Source organism: Hypanus sabinus, chromosome 25, assembly GCF_030144855.1.
Source record: "Hypanus sabinus isolate sHypSab1 chromosome 25, sHypSab1.hap1, whole genome shotgun sequence".
NCBI lineage: Eukaryota > Metazoa > Chordata > Chondrichthyes > Myliobatiformes > Dasyatidae > Hypanus > Hypanus sabinus.
The window spans coordinates 13,947,265-13,962,197 of NC_082730.1; the positions used below are offsets into that span (position 1 = coordinate 13,947,265).

At 37.2% G+C, this 14,933-nt stretch overlaps 1 protein-coding gene across 3 annotated transcripts in view; it reads right to left on the reverse strand.

Annotated features, from left to right (window-relative positions):
* The window catches only part of LOC132381031 (uncharacterized), an 88,791-nt gene that overhangs the window by 28,703 nt on the left and 45,155 nt on the right, over positions 1-14,933 (reverse strand). For all 3 annotated transcript variants that reach the window (XM_059950141.1, XM_059950140.1, XM_059950139.1), the window contains one exon: positions 5,783-5,861. In XM_059950141.1, the coding sequence (XP_059806124.1) occupies positions 5,783-5,861 (79 nt within the window). The remainder of the gene's footprint in view (positions 1-5,782; positions 5,862-14,933) is intronic.

Sequence of the window (14,933 nt, forward strand, 5' to 3'; positions counted from 1 at the left end):
AGATTATCTTTTTTTAATCAAGGCATGATTGCACAGGTGCGTGGACATCAGCAAGTTAGACCAGCAGGAAGAATTTAAAAAGAGAGTGTTTTTTCTTCAGTGGTTTGATCGAGGCACAACTGCAGGTACGTGGATGCCAACAAGTTAGACTGATGGGAAGAATTTAAAAAGAAGACAGCAATATAGAGCGTGCGGGTTAGAGGGAGTCAGAGTAGGAGGGCTTTGGCTCAATGGGGCATCAGAAATAGTCGGTTGAGAGGAGGTAAGTTACTTGTAAAGAATATGAATAGGAAGGATGTCTGTGAGGCCAGTGTTCTGTCCTGAGTGTCAGATGTGGGATGACTCCCAGCCTCCCGGATGGCCACATCTGCACCAGGTACATCCAGCTGCAGCTCCTTAGGGACTGGATTTGGGAACTGGAGATGCAGCTCAATGATCTTTGTCTGGTCAGGGTAAGTGAGGAGGTGATAAAGAGGAGCGATAGGCAAATAGACACACCGGGGCCTCAGGAGACAGATAAGCAGGTTACAGTCAGGAGTGGGAAGGGCAAGAGTCAGATACTAGAGGATACCCCTGTGCCTGTCCCTCTTAACAATAAGTACTCTTGTTTGTGTACTGTTGGGGGAAGCAACAGTGGCTGTGCCTGTGGCACAGAGTCTGGCCCTGTGACACAGAAGAGTAGGGAAAGGAAGAGGATGGCATCAGTGATAGAGGACTGTATTTTTAGGGGTGCAGACTGGTGATTCTGTGGACACAGGAAAGAAACACGGATGGTAGTTTGCCTCCCAGGTGCCAGGGTCCAGGATGTTTCTGATCGTGTCCACGATATCCTGAAATGGGAAGGTGAACAGCCAGAGGTCGTGGTACATATTGGTACCAATGATATAGGTAGGAAAAGGGAGGAGGGACTGAAAACAGACGACAGGGACTTAGGAAAGAAACTGAGAAGCAGGACCTCAAAGGTAGTCATCTCAGGATTACTGCCTGTGCCATGCAACAGTGAGTATAGGAATAGAGTTAGGTGGAAGATAAATGTGTGGCTGAGGGACTGGAGCAGGGACACGGATTCAGATTTCTGGATCATTGGGACCTCTTTTGGGGCAGGCATGACCTGTACCAAATGGACAGGTTGCACCTGAATCCCAGGGGGATCAATATCCTAGCAGGGAGGTTTGCTGGGGCTGTTGGGGATAGTTTAAACTGAAATTGCTGGGGGTGGGAACCGAACTGAAGAGATGGAGGAAGGGGAGGCTGGTTCACAACTAGAGAAAGCTTGTAGGCAGTTTGAGAGGGAGGATAAGCAGGTGATAGAGAAGGGATGCACCCAGACTGATGGTTTAAGATGTGTCTATTTTAATACAAGGAGTATTATGAACAAAGACGATGAGCTTAGAGAATTGATCAGTACTTGGAGATATGATATTCTGGCCATTGCAGAGACTTCAACGGCTCAGGGGCAGGAATGGCTACTTAGAGTGCCAGGCTTTAGATATTTCAGAAAGGACAGGGAGGGAGGCAAAAGAGGTGGAAGTGTGGCACTGCTGATTGGAGATAGCGTCATGGTTGCAGAAGAGTAGGAGGTCATGGATGGATGGTCTACTGAGTTGCTGTGGGTGGAAGTTAGAAAGGAAGGGGTCAATAACTCTGCTGTCTGTTTTTTATAGACCACCCAATAGTAACAGGGACATTGAGGAGTGGATAGGGAGACAGATTCTGGAACAGTGCAGTAATAACAGGGTGCCGTGATGAGAGATTTTAATTTTCACAATATTGATTGGCATCTCCCTTGAGTGAGCATTTTAGATGGGGTGAAGTTTGTTAGGTGTATTCAAGAAGGTTTCCTGACACAATATATAGATAAGTCCACAATGGGAGAGGCTGCACTTGATCTGGAATTCAGAAATGAACCTGGTCAGGTGTCAGATCTCTCAGAGGGAGAGCATTTTGGAGATTGGGATCACAATTCTATCTCCTTTTCCATAGCATTGGATAGGGATAGGAACAGACAAATTAGGGATGTGGTTAATTGGAGTAAGGGGAAATATGAAGCCATCAGACTGGAACTTGGAAGCATAAATTGGTAGCAGATGTTCTCAGGGAAATGGACAGCAGAAATGTGGCAAATGTTCAGGGGATATTTGCATGGCATTCTGCACCGGTATGTTCCAATAAGACAGGGAAAGGATGGTAAGGTACAGGAACTGTGGTGTACAAAGGCAGTTGAAAATCTAGCCAAGAAGAAAAGAAAAGCTTACAGAAGGTTCAAAAATCTAGGTAGTGATAAAGATCTAGAAAATTATAAGGCCAGCAGGAAGGAGCTAAGAATGAACTTAGGAGAGCCAGAAGGGGCCATAAGAAGGCTTTGGTGACCTGGATTAAGGAAAACCCCAAGGCATTCTACAAGTATCTGAAGAGCAAGAGGATAAGACATGAGAGAATTGGACCAATCAAGTGTGACAGTGGAAATGTGAGCATGAAACCAGAGAAGGCTGCGGTGTTAATTAATGAATACTTTGCTTCAGTATTCACTCTGCTATATTTCTTCTCTAATCTTGGTTGGTGCAACTGTAACAAAACCCAATTTCCCTCGGGAACAATAAAGTATGTCTGTCTGTCTGTAAAAGGACTTGGCGATTGTATTGATGACTTACAGAGGACTGAAAAGCTTAAGCATATGGACATTAAGGAAGAGAATGTGCTGGAACTTTTGAATAGCACCAAGTTGGATAAGCCACCTGGACTGGACGAGATATAACCCAGGCTACCGTGGGAAGCGAGGGAGGACATTGCTGAGCCTCTGGCAATGATCTTTGCATCAGTAATGGGGACGGGAGAGTTCTGGAAGATTGGAGGGTTGCAGATGTTGTTCCCCTAATCATGAAAGGAAGTAGAGATAGCCCAGGAAATCATAGACCGGTGAGTCTTACTTCAGTGATTGGTAAATTGATTGAAAAGATCCTGAGAGTCAAGATTTATGATCATTTGGATAGGCATAATATGATTAGGAATAGTTAGAATGACTTTCTCAAAGGCAGGTTGTGCCTTACGAGCCTAATTGAATTTTATGAGGATATGACTAAAGACATTGATGAAGGAAGAGCAGTAGTTGTAGATTATATGGATTTCAGCAAGTTATTTGATAAGGTACCCCATGCAAGGCTTATTGAGAAAGTAAGGAGTCATGGGATCCAAGGGGACCTCGCTTTGTGGGTCTAGAGCTGGATTGCCCACAGAAGGCAAAGTGTGGTTGTAGACAGGTCATATTCTGCATGGAGTTTTTGTGACCAGTGGTGTGTCTTAGGGATCTGTTCTGGGATCCCTTCTGTTCATGATTTTTTAAATGGCCTGGATGAGGAAGTGAGAGATGGGTTAGTAAATTTACTGATGACACAAAGGGTGTTGTGGATAGTGTGCAGAGCTCTCAGAGGTTACAGTGGGACATCAATAGGATGCAAAATTGGGCTCAGACTTGGCAGATGGATTTCAACCCAGATAAGTGTGAGGTGGCTTATTTTGGTAGGTCAAATATGATAGCAGAATATAGTATTAATGTAAGACTCTTGGCAGTGTGGAGTATCTGAGGGATCTTAGTGTCCAAGTCCATAGGACACTTAAAAGAAAATTATAAATTCTGCTAATAGAATCTCTCACTAAAGGATTCAACTTCAAAATGGTATCCAACAAATCAGATTCTTGAAAATATGGAAACTTAGATAAATATTGTTGTGAAAAACGTTTAACCTGAAGATATTGCAGAAAATGTGTATGATCAAGAGAATAGTTGTTAAATTAACTCTTCAAAAGTCAACAATCGACCATCAGAACATAAATCTGTAAAAGAACGGATCCCTTTATTTCTCCATAGGAGAAAAATAGGATCAGTTATTGAAGGTTTAAATGAAAAGTTTCAATATAAAAGACGAGACAACTTAAATTGTTTAAAATTTAAAATATTGCGAAACTGAAACCAAATCCGTAAGGACTGTTTAAAAACAGGGTAAAAATTTAAATTTGGAATTTTAGAGAGTTGTAGAGGTAATGGAGCTCCTAATATTGAAGTTAAATTGTTTAACAGCTTTTAGTTCCAAATCAAAATTGGGTCTTGTCGAGCCAATAAAGCCAAAAACATAATTGTCTAATATTTACAGCCCAGTAATAGAGTCTTAAATTCGGAAGTGCAAGTCCACCATCTTTTTTAGATTTTTGTAAATGATACTTATTAATTCTTGGTCTTTTATTGTTCCAAATAAAGGAAGAAATAAGAGACTCAGTTTGATCAAAAAATTAGTTAAAAAGATAGGTATATTTTGGAAAATATGTAAAAATCTAGGTAAAATCATCATTTTCACGGCATGGATATGGCCTATTAAAGAGAGAGTAATTGGATTCCATCTAGAAAATTATTGTTTCATGAACTCCATTAAAGGAACTATATTAGCTTCATAAAGATCTTCATATTTTTAATAATTATAATACCTAAATATTTAGAAGTATTAGCAATTCTAAAAAGGAATATCATCATATATAAAAACAGGGGCACTTAATGGGAACAATTCACTTTTATTCAAGTTAAGTTCATATACTGAACATTTACCGAAGTTTTTTAGTGTTTCCAAAAGATTAGGAATTGATTCCTCAGGATTTGAAATAAACACCAAAAGATCTTCTGCATAAAGAGAAATGTTATGCATGGCTCCATTCATAGAGATGCCATGAATATTTTTGGCTTCATGTGTTGTTATAGCCAAAGGCTCCAATACAAGATTAAATAATAAAGGGCTTAATGAACATCTCTGTCTAGTACCACGAGAAAGCAAAAAAAAAGACCAGAAATTATTAGTAATAACCCTGGCAATATGATTCTTATAAATCATTTGAATCCACCTATTAAAATTATTACCAAAACCATAGGATACTCAAAGTTGCTGCGCAGTTTGACTCTGTGATTAAGAAGGCATACGATGTGTTGGCCTTCATCAACCGTGGGACTGCGTTCAAGAGCTGAGAGATAATGTTACAGCTATATAGGACCCTGGTCAGACACCACTTGGAGTACTTTGCTCAGTTCTGGTCACCTCACTACTGGAAGTATGTGGAAATTATAGAGAAGGGTCACAAGAGATTTACAAAGATTGTACCTGGATTGGTGAGCATGTCTTATGAGAGTAGGTTGAGTGAACTCATCCTTTTCTCCTTGGAGTGGCGTAAGATGAGCGGTGACCTGATAGTGGTGTATAAGATGATTAGAGGCATTGATCGTGTGGATAGTCAGAGGCATTTTCCCAGGGCTGAAGTGATGAACACAAGAGGACACAGTTTGAAAGTGCTTGGAAGCAGGAACAGAGGAGATGTCAGGGGTAAGTTTTTTTACGCCCAGAGTGGTGGGTGCAGGGAATGGGCTGCTAGCGACAATGGTGGAGGCAGATACACTAGGGTACTTTAAAAGACTCCTGGATACATACATGAAGCTTAGAAGAATATAGGGCTATGGTTAACCCTGGGTTATTTCTAAAGTAAGTACATATTCAGCACAGCTTTGTGGGCCAAAGGGCCTGTATTGTGTTGTAGGATTTCCTAGGTTTTCTATGTTCTATCTTTGTTCTCAGGCCTGTCGCCTGACAAGTAAACCAGGAATACTCAGTTTCCAACACATGATTTCATTGCAGTTAATCATCTCAAATGTGTTTAACACCAGCTAAAGGGAAACAAATTTCCCTCCCAACTGGCTCTATTTGGAAGGAGCAGCAGTGAAACCAGCCTTAGATAGAAACTTATACTTTACATTTTATTTGATGAAGATTGTTCTCCTTTTGCAGTTGTCATAGTTTCTGTCACAGTATTTTCAGAGAAATGAATTGGCTCTGTGAAAAGAAAATAAAATCCAATTTTATCTGCCTTGTACTTGCAAAAACAAGAGAGCAAGATTGTTAGACCAGTAGGAATTGATCATGGTGATCATGATCAATGTTTGCCAACAGTGGTGGGAATTGGACCCCGATCACTGATCACAGAGTAATAATATTACGCTAATTGTGCACCCAATTACATTTACATTTGCATTCTTTCCCATATTCAGGCACTGGAGGTGTGAAGATACTGCTGGGGAAGTGGAAGGACTTGGAATGAGGGAACTGTAATCCTATTTAAGCATGTGTAATCATAAGGTGTAATCACCATCAAACATGACTTTCAAAAGAAATTTGTGAATCTATTAAATCCCAGGAAATGTGTCATGTTCAGTTAAAGCAGCAAAGCTGAGTATTAGAAGTAGTTTAGAATTTAAAACAAAATAATCGATTAAAACATTGAAAATATAGAACATGAGCAATTTTGAAGGAATTATATGTAATGCCCGGGATCATATTTTTACTGTTACTGTTTGTATTTCATTTTCTGCTGTTCTGTGGGAGCTGCTTCTTTTCAGCTTATATTTAGGTTATTGTTGAAGATAAGAGATGAGGTGAAACCTGTGCCATCCAATTAGGATGGTCGTGTTGAAAGGGAGGTTTATCTGGTGAGGGACACTAAGGTTGTGCTTGGGGCTTTTTTTGTTGGAGAGGAGATGAGGAGGGAAGATGCTGGGGAGAACCGGTCATAGCGTATGATCCGGTGGGAGACTGTTCGAGATGGATTGCGAGCGACATTTGGAAGGTGGTGTGTGTTTTCACGTTGACCGAGGGCCCAGCGCGTGAGTGAAGGTGAAGTACAAGATGAGCTCCAACTTGTGCGCATCTGACTGTTTAATTAGAATGGGCCCTTTTGTTTTAATTAGTCTTCACTAACTCTTCAGTTAAGATTCATAAATATAATTCCTTTAATCGTATGCAGTGTACAGTCTGTTATTTCATGGCATTAATTTGTAACAGGGTAGCAAATGACACAGAATCCACACAAACCGGGGTTTGTGGTGGGATCGAGGGCACCTCAATCTCATGATTTTGCCGGGGCCGGAGGTTGTCTTTCCAAGATTTATGCAGCCAAGGAAAAAAGGGTGTTTCATATATACCTCCCTGAAAACTTAAGTTGCTATGTGAGAGAGGATTAATTAAAACAAATGCAGGATATCTAACAGACAGAAATGGAGGAATTTATAATGGACACAAAAAAACACAAGACCAATTCAATACATTGATATTTTTTCCTTTTGTCCATTTTCACCACATTTCCTTGTACCAATGTCAGGCCAATTGTTCTATAATTTCCTCTTTTCTCTCTACCTCCTTTTTAAAATAGAATGGTTAGCCTCTCTCCAATTCATTGGAATTAAAAATAGCCAGCAGTGCATCTATTATTTCTTGTGCCAATTCAAGTCAAGTCAAGTCAATTTTATTGTCATTTTGACCATAACTGCTTTTACAGTACATAGTAAGAATGAGACGACATTTTTCAGGACCATGGTGTTACATGACACATTACAAAAACTCGGCTGAACTACGTAGAAAAACATCACAGAAAAAGAAAAACACACAACTACACTAGATTAGAGACCTACCCAGTACTGCATAAAGTGCACAAAACAGTGCAGGCATTACAATAAATAATAAACCAGTCAAGGTGTCAGGCCAGGCGCTGGGTATTGAGGGGTCTGATACCTTGGGGGAAGAAACTGTTATATAGTCGGTTTGTGAGAGGCAAAATGCTTTGGTGCCTTTTCACAGAGAGCAGGAGGGAGAAGAGATTGTATGAGGGGTGTGTGGGGTCCTTCATGATGCTGTTTGCTTTGGGATGCAGTGTGTAGTGTAAATGTCCGTGTTGACGGGAGAGAGACCCTGATGATCTTCTCAGCTGACCTCACTATCTGCTGCAGGGTCTTGCGATCCAAGAGGGTGCAATTTCCGAACCAGGCAGTGAGGCAGCTGCTCAGGTTCCTCATGTTCTCTGGGATGTAGAGTATCACAACCTGGAGATTTATTGGTTTCAATCTCATCAGTTTTCCCATCACCATTCCGATATTATTGGTGAACACCGACAAACTCAGTGTTTTGCTGTGGTCAGGTCGCTTTCGGTGTGTGCTGCGTCTGTGAGGCTGGGTTTGATGGAGTTTTCGGTGCTAGCTGCGTCTGTGAGGCTGAGTCAGGCGGCGCCATGGAAGTCCATAGGGGGGTATTCCCTACTGCCACTGGAGTGGGATGGCAAGTCTGTCGGGACCCTGGGGACTTGTGGAAACTGTGTGGTGATTTCTTTTGAACTTATAGTCCTTTAACATCTTTGGACTATTTTTACTGCACCCATAGTTTTTTTTTTGTTTTATCAATTATGCTATTGTTTGCACTGTTGTAACTATATGTTGTTTCTTTTCTTTCTAAATCTTTTTATTAATATTAGTAATATGGACAGAATACAAATGATATATTGATAAAGAAATTACCAACATACAAATTCCATTACATATGAAAAAAAAACATACATAATAGTTACAATATAAATGAGTTTACCAAGTCATAAGCCATAAAATATATGTATGGACATAGTAAGTCTAAATATTTCATAATGTATAATATAAAGAAAACAGAAAAAAGAAAGAAAAAAAAGTTATATAATGCAAAACTAACTAATCTAATCTAATAACTATAACTAATAAGTAATATAGAAGAAAAAAGAAGCAAAAAAAGAGAGAAGGAAAAAAAAAGGGGACTGTTTATAATATCTCACAAAAATAAGTATTCATCAATGCCGTCACTTCCGGTCCTCTCAACATACATAAGCTAAAAGCTGGGAAATCAAATTAAATTGGCACAGGGTCATATTACATCATATGAAAATGTTGAATAAATGGTCTCCATAACTTTTCAAATTTAATAGAAGTCTCAAAAGTACCACTTCTAATTTTTTCTAAATTTAAACATAACTTAGTTTGAGAGAACCAATTAAATACAGTGGGAGGATCAATTTCTTTCCAATTCAACAATATAGATCTTCTAGCCATCAGAGTTAGAAATGCAATCATTCGACGGGCAGAAGATAAATGCAGTGAGTCTAACATTGGTAAACCAAAAATTGCGGTAATAGGATGAGGTTGTAAATCGATATTCAAAACCGCAGAAATATTATCAAAAATATCTTTCCAATATTTCTCCAAAAATGAACACGACCAAAACATATGAGTTAAAGACGCAATTTCAGAATGACATCTATCACAAATAGGACTAATATGAGAGTAAAAATGAGCTAATTTATCCTTGGACATATGGGCCCTATGTACGACCTTAAATTGTATTAATGAATATTTGGCACATAACGATGATGTATTAACTAATTGAAGAATTCTATCCCAATTCTCACTAGAAATACTAAAACTAAGCTCTCTTTCCCAATCCTTTTTAGTCTTATAAAGAGGCTCTGAACGTATCTTCATAATTATATTATAAAGTTTTGAAATAAGCCCTTTTTGAAAAGGGTCTAATTCAAATCAACTCTCCAAAGTATCTGAAGGCACAAAATTTGGAAACGTAGAGAGTACAGAACTTAAAAAATGTCTAATCTGTAAATATCTTAAAAAAATGAAATCTCGGCAAGTTATATTTGTTGGATAATTGCTCAAAAGACATGAAACAATTCTCTAAAAATAATTCAGAAAATCTTAGTAATCCCTTAGTTTTCCAAGCCGAATAAGCTTGATCTATAATGGAAGGGTGAAAAAAACAATTAGATACAATAGGACTATTTAAAACGAATTGAGTCAACCCAAAAAATGTCCGAAATTGAAACCATATACGCAAAGTATGTTTAACTATCGGGTTGTCAATTCATTTCGGCAATTTAGAAAGAGCAAAAGGGAGAGAAGTCCCTAAAATAGAACCCAGAGCATAAGCTGATACCGATTTAGTTTCTAAACTCACCCAACAAGGGCCAAAAGATCAACCCCCATCTTTCAACCAACATAACAAATATATAATATTAACTGCCCAATAGTAAAATCTGAAATTAGGTAACGCTAACCCGCCTTCCTTTTTTGTCTTCTGTAAATATATTTTACCTAACCTCGGATTTTTATTCTGCCATATGTATGAAGAAATTTTAGAGTCAACATTAGCAAAAAAAGATTTCAGGATAAAAATTGGTATCGCTTGAAAAATATATAAAAACTTAGGTAAAATAACCATCTTAATAGCATTAATCCTACCTATTAGGGATAAAGACAAAGGTGACCACTTAGTAAACAAACCTTTAATCTGATCAATTAAGGGTAAAAAATTAAATCTAAATAAATCGTTATGGTTTTTTGTGATTTTGATCCCTAAATAAGTAAAAAAGTCATTAACTAATTTAAAAGGTAATTTTCCATAAATTGGGACCCGTTTATTCAATGGAAACAATTCACTTTTATTAAGATTTAACTTATGTCCAGAAAACTCACTAAATTGAGCCAATAATGATAAAACTGCTGGAATGGATTTCTCCAGGTTAGAAATGAATAGTAACAAATCATCTGCATACAAAGATAACTAATGAATATCTGTCCCACGATTAATACCCAAAATATCCTGTGATTGTCTGATGGCAATTGCCAAAGGCTCTAAGGCAATGTTAAATAGTAATGGACTAAGAGGACATCCCTGTCTAGTGCCCCGAAATAGGCGAAAAAAGGGAGATCTTTGATTATTGGTAAACACTGAGGCTACTGGAGTATGATAAATCAATTTAATCCATGATATAAATATCGGACTAAAATTAAACTTCTCCAACACATTAAATAAATAAGGCCATTCAGCTCTATCAGATGTTTTCTCTGCATCTAATGAAATCACGCATTCTGAAGTGTCATGTGAGGGAGTATAAACAATATTCAACAATCTCCTAATGTTAAAAAAAGAATAACGATTTTTAATAAAGCCAGTTTGATCATCTGAAATAATTTTGGGTAATACCTTCTCCAATCTGGATGCCAGTAACTTGGAAAAAATCTTGGAGTCTACATTCAATAAAGATATAGGTCTATAAGAAGCACAGTTAGTAGGGTCTTTATCTTTCTTCAATATTAGAGAAATAGAAGCTCTATAAAAAGATTGTGGCAAATTCCCCAATCTAATGGCTTCCTCAAAAACCTTACCTAACCAATGGGAAAGAGTAGCGGAAAAAAATTTAAAAAATTCAACTGTATAACCATCTGGACCCAGTGCTTTCCCAGAATTCATTGAGGAAATAGCCCCTTTAATTTCTACATCCGTAATAGGAGTATCCAATATCAAAAGATCATCAGATGATAATCTTGGAAAATTTAATTTTCCAAGAAAATCAGACATGGTATTATAATCTTGAGGAAATTCATATTGATACAGGGAGGTATAGAAATCTTGAAAAGCCTTATTTATCTCATCATGATTAACTGTCAGATTCCCATTCTGCTGACCAATCTTAGTGATTTGACGTTTAACCAAAGCATTCTTCAATTGACTAGCTAACAGTTTACCAGATTTATCACTATGTATATAAAAATCAGATTTAGTTTTCATTAATTGATTTTCAATCGAGGATGTAAGTAATAAACTATGTTCCATTTGAAGTTCAACCCTTTGTTTGTAAAGCTCCTTACTAGGAGCAATCGAATATTTCTTATCAATCTCTTTAATTTTATCAACCAATAAAAGAGTTTCCATCTTGATATGTTTCCTCAAACCAACAGAATAAGAAATAATCTGTCCACGTATATAAGCTTTAAAAGTGTCCCAAAGTGTTCCGCAGGAAATATCATCTATAGAATTAGTTGAAAAGAAGAAGTCGATCTGCTCCTCCATAAATTTTATAAAGTCAGAGTCTTGCAACAAGGTGGAGTCAAATCACCATTGACTAGCATTAGAACCTGTATCCATAAATTTCATAGAAAGTAATAATGGAGCATATAATATCTTAGTTACAACCGATTACCAGTGGAATAAAACAAGAGTCTACAAAAAAATAATCAATTCCTGAATAAGAGTGATAAACATGTGAGAAAAAAGAAAACTCTTTGTCATTAGGATATCGGAATCTCCAAATATCAAAAACTCCATTGTCAGTCAAAAAAGAGTTAATACAAGTGGCCGACTTATTAGGTAAAGTCTGAATAGGTAAAGATTTATCCATCAGAGGATTTAAATAATAATTAAAGTCACCACCCATTATTAACTTATATTCGTTTAGATTGGTTAAAGAAGTAAATAAAGACTTACAAAAGTCAGGACAATCCACATTTGGAGCATAAACATTAACCAAAGCAACCTTTTTATTACAAAGTAAACCCGTAATTAACAAAAATCTGCCATTCGGATCCGAAAAAATATCATGTTGAACAAATGAAATAGAGGAGTCAATAAAAATTGAAACTCCTTTTACTTTAGCATTCGAATTTGCGTGATACTGTTGACCCCGCCAAAATCTAAAAAAACGAAATTTGTCCTCCTTCCTCACATGAGTTTCTTGTACAAAGATGATATGAGCATTAAGTCTTTGGAATACTTTGAAAATCTTCTTTCATTTAATTGGATGATTTAAACCATTAGTATTCCAAGACACAAAATTAATGGTCTGAGCCATAATTCTATAATCAACCCTTTGGTATAGAAAGGGTCAACCAACTTAAAAACTCATGCACTCGGAAGAGGAACAAAATTAGTGAGAAGACCCGGAAGTGAAGAACACACAGACATATTTGAAGTTCAAAAACAGCCCAACTAAAAAAACTAACACAAACTGGTACAAAAAAAATAGAGTTAGAAAACAGACCATCCCCCCTCCCCCCAAGAAAAAGAGAAAAAGCCAAAATATGACTTAAAAAGAGAAAAAGTAAGACTAATCCTACCCCCCTGTCAGCTGAAGAACACTCCATATAAAAAGGATATATATAAAAGAATCACCCCAACTTTAAAAATTAAAATCGCTATAATAAAAACCATATTTCTAAGTATAGTTAGTTGTAAAAAGAATAAAAATATAATCACTAAAAAATTATAAATCGGGCTCTAGCCCAGACAAAACAAAAAATATTTAATCTAAGATAAGCGATGCATTGTAAGGAAGAAACGTGAAAAATATAAACATAACGCCATCTTAAGCAAAACCAAAAATCTTTTTCAAAAAACCACCATCTTAATGAAAGAAAAATTCACCTTCAAAGAATTAAAAATACACCTTCGAAGGAACAAAGTTAATAGACAAGTATGTAGTTAAATGATTAAAATGTATAAGGCAAAACAAATAATATGACACAAACACACTTTAACTTAAGTTAAAGGATGAACCTACACCAATAACCAGATTTTAATTCTGGTTTAAGAGATCGAGAACCATCTTACACGATCAGAATCATTCATTTATTAGAGACTGGTGTCTGTAGCAGTAGGGAAGTTCTCCTCCAGATATTTTCTCGCTTCTGAAGTTGAAATGAAAACCTGTCGTGGAGCATTCAACGGAGAAATTCGGAGCTTCGCAGGGTATAGAAGCACAGATTTCAGATTTTTCTCATAACATTCAGCCATCAACGGTTTAAAAAGAAGCCTTCTTTTTAAAATGTCAGAACTAAAGTCTTCGATCAGGCGGAAGCAAAAATCTTTGAATTTAATCAATCCTGCTCGATGAGCTGCTCTTATAAGTTGTTCTTTGTCATGTACATAATGGAACTGGACAATTACCACTGAAGGTTTGTCTGTAACACTCGGTGATCGACGCCGAATTCTATGTGCCCTATCCAATAAAGGGGGGTTATTCGGGAAAATCGTCGGAAACGCTTCTTTTAAAAGTTGAGCAAAATATTTTGAAGGATCATCTTTTTCTATGCCGTCTGGAAGACCAAGTATACGTAAGTTCTGTCTTCTGGACCGATTTTCAAAATCGTCACTCTTAGCTTTAAGGGCTTCCATCAGCTTAATGGTCAAAATTAAATCCTGTTGCAATTTTCCAATAGTCAAATCTCGCTTCCGAGCATCATCTTGCAGAGACGCAATAAGATCTTGTTGCTGTTTAACTACTACATCCGTCTTAACCATGTACTCTTGAAAAGCCTTTATGTCTTCTTTAAAAAATTGTTGTAGTTCAGCAAATTTTTTATCCAAAACCTCCATAAACAATTCAAAAGTTAATTGAGTTTGTTGTGTCGGAGCCTGCTTTTTTCCGTTCGGATTACGTCCGGGATCCCGTCCCTTAGACCTGAGAGACATTTCTGTTTGCATATCTTCAAAAGTTCACAACAAACTCTTGGCAGTAAATCCCAAAAAAAAAATAATAAAGAAACTTTCGGTATAGGTAAAAATAGGCTGATCAAAGGTTAAACAAAGTAATGGTTATGGAGCGAATCCAAAAGAGTACTCACTCCATGAGCGTCTCCAGCTGACCTCTGTCCTATATGTTGTAACTATGTGGTTTTGTGCACGTCTTGTTGCTTAAGTTTTTGGTCTTGTTTGTCTGGTGGATTTGGAGCTCCTTTCCGGGGAACGCTCTAAGACGGTAGTGTGAAATTAATATGCAGCAGCCTCTCCGGACACTGGATAGGGTATTGCCAAACATTATGTGGATTTTCTAGTGTAGTCTGTTTTGTCATATGCTTTTGTGACATCATTCTGGAGGAACGTTGTCTCATTTTTTAACTGCATTGCATTGGTGGTTTCTAAATGACAATAAACTGAATCTGAATTTGAATCTGTCTAATTGCTTACTATAATTGTTTGAATGATTTGCTTATTTTCTGCACATTGCATGTTTGACAATCTTTTTCTAATGGGTTTAATTGGGTTTCATTTTTTGTGGTTGCCTGTAAGGAGACAAATTTCAAGTCTGTATACTTTGATAATAAATATACTTTGAACTTTGTACTTTATTTCCAACTGATAAAGTCCCTGTAACATTATAGTGTTTTATGCTTGTTACTTTATTCAAATCTTCTCTCTGCAAGTCTGAATACAATTTGCATTCTTTATGTCCTGCTGCATCTGCATGTTTACCTTCAGTGAAATATATGCAAG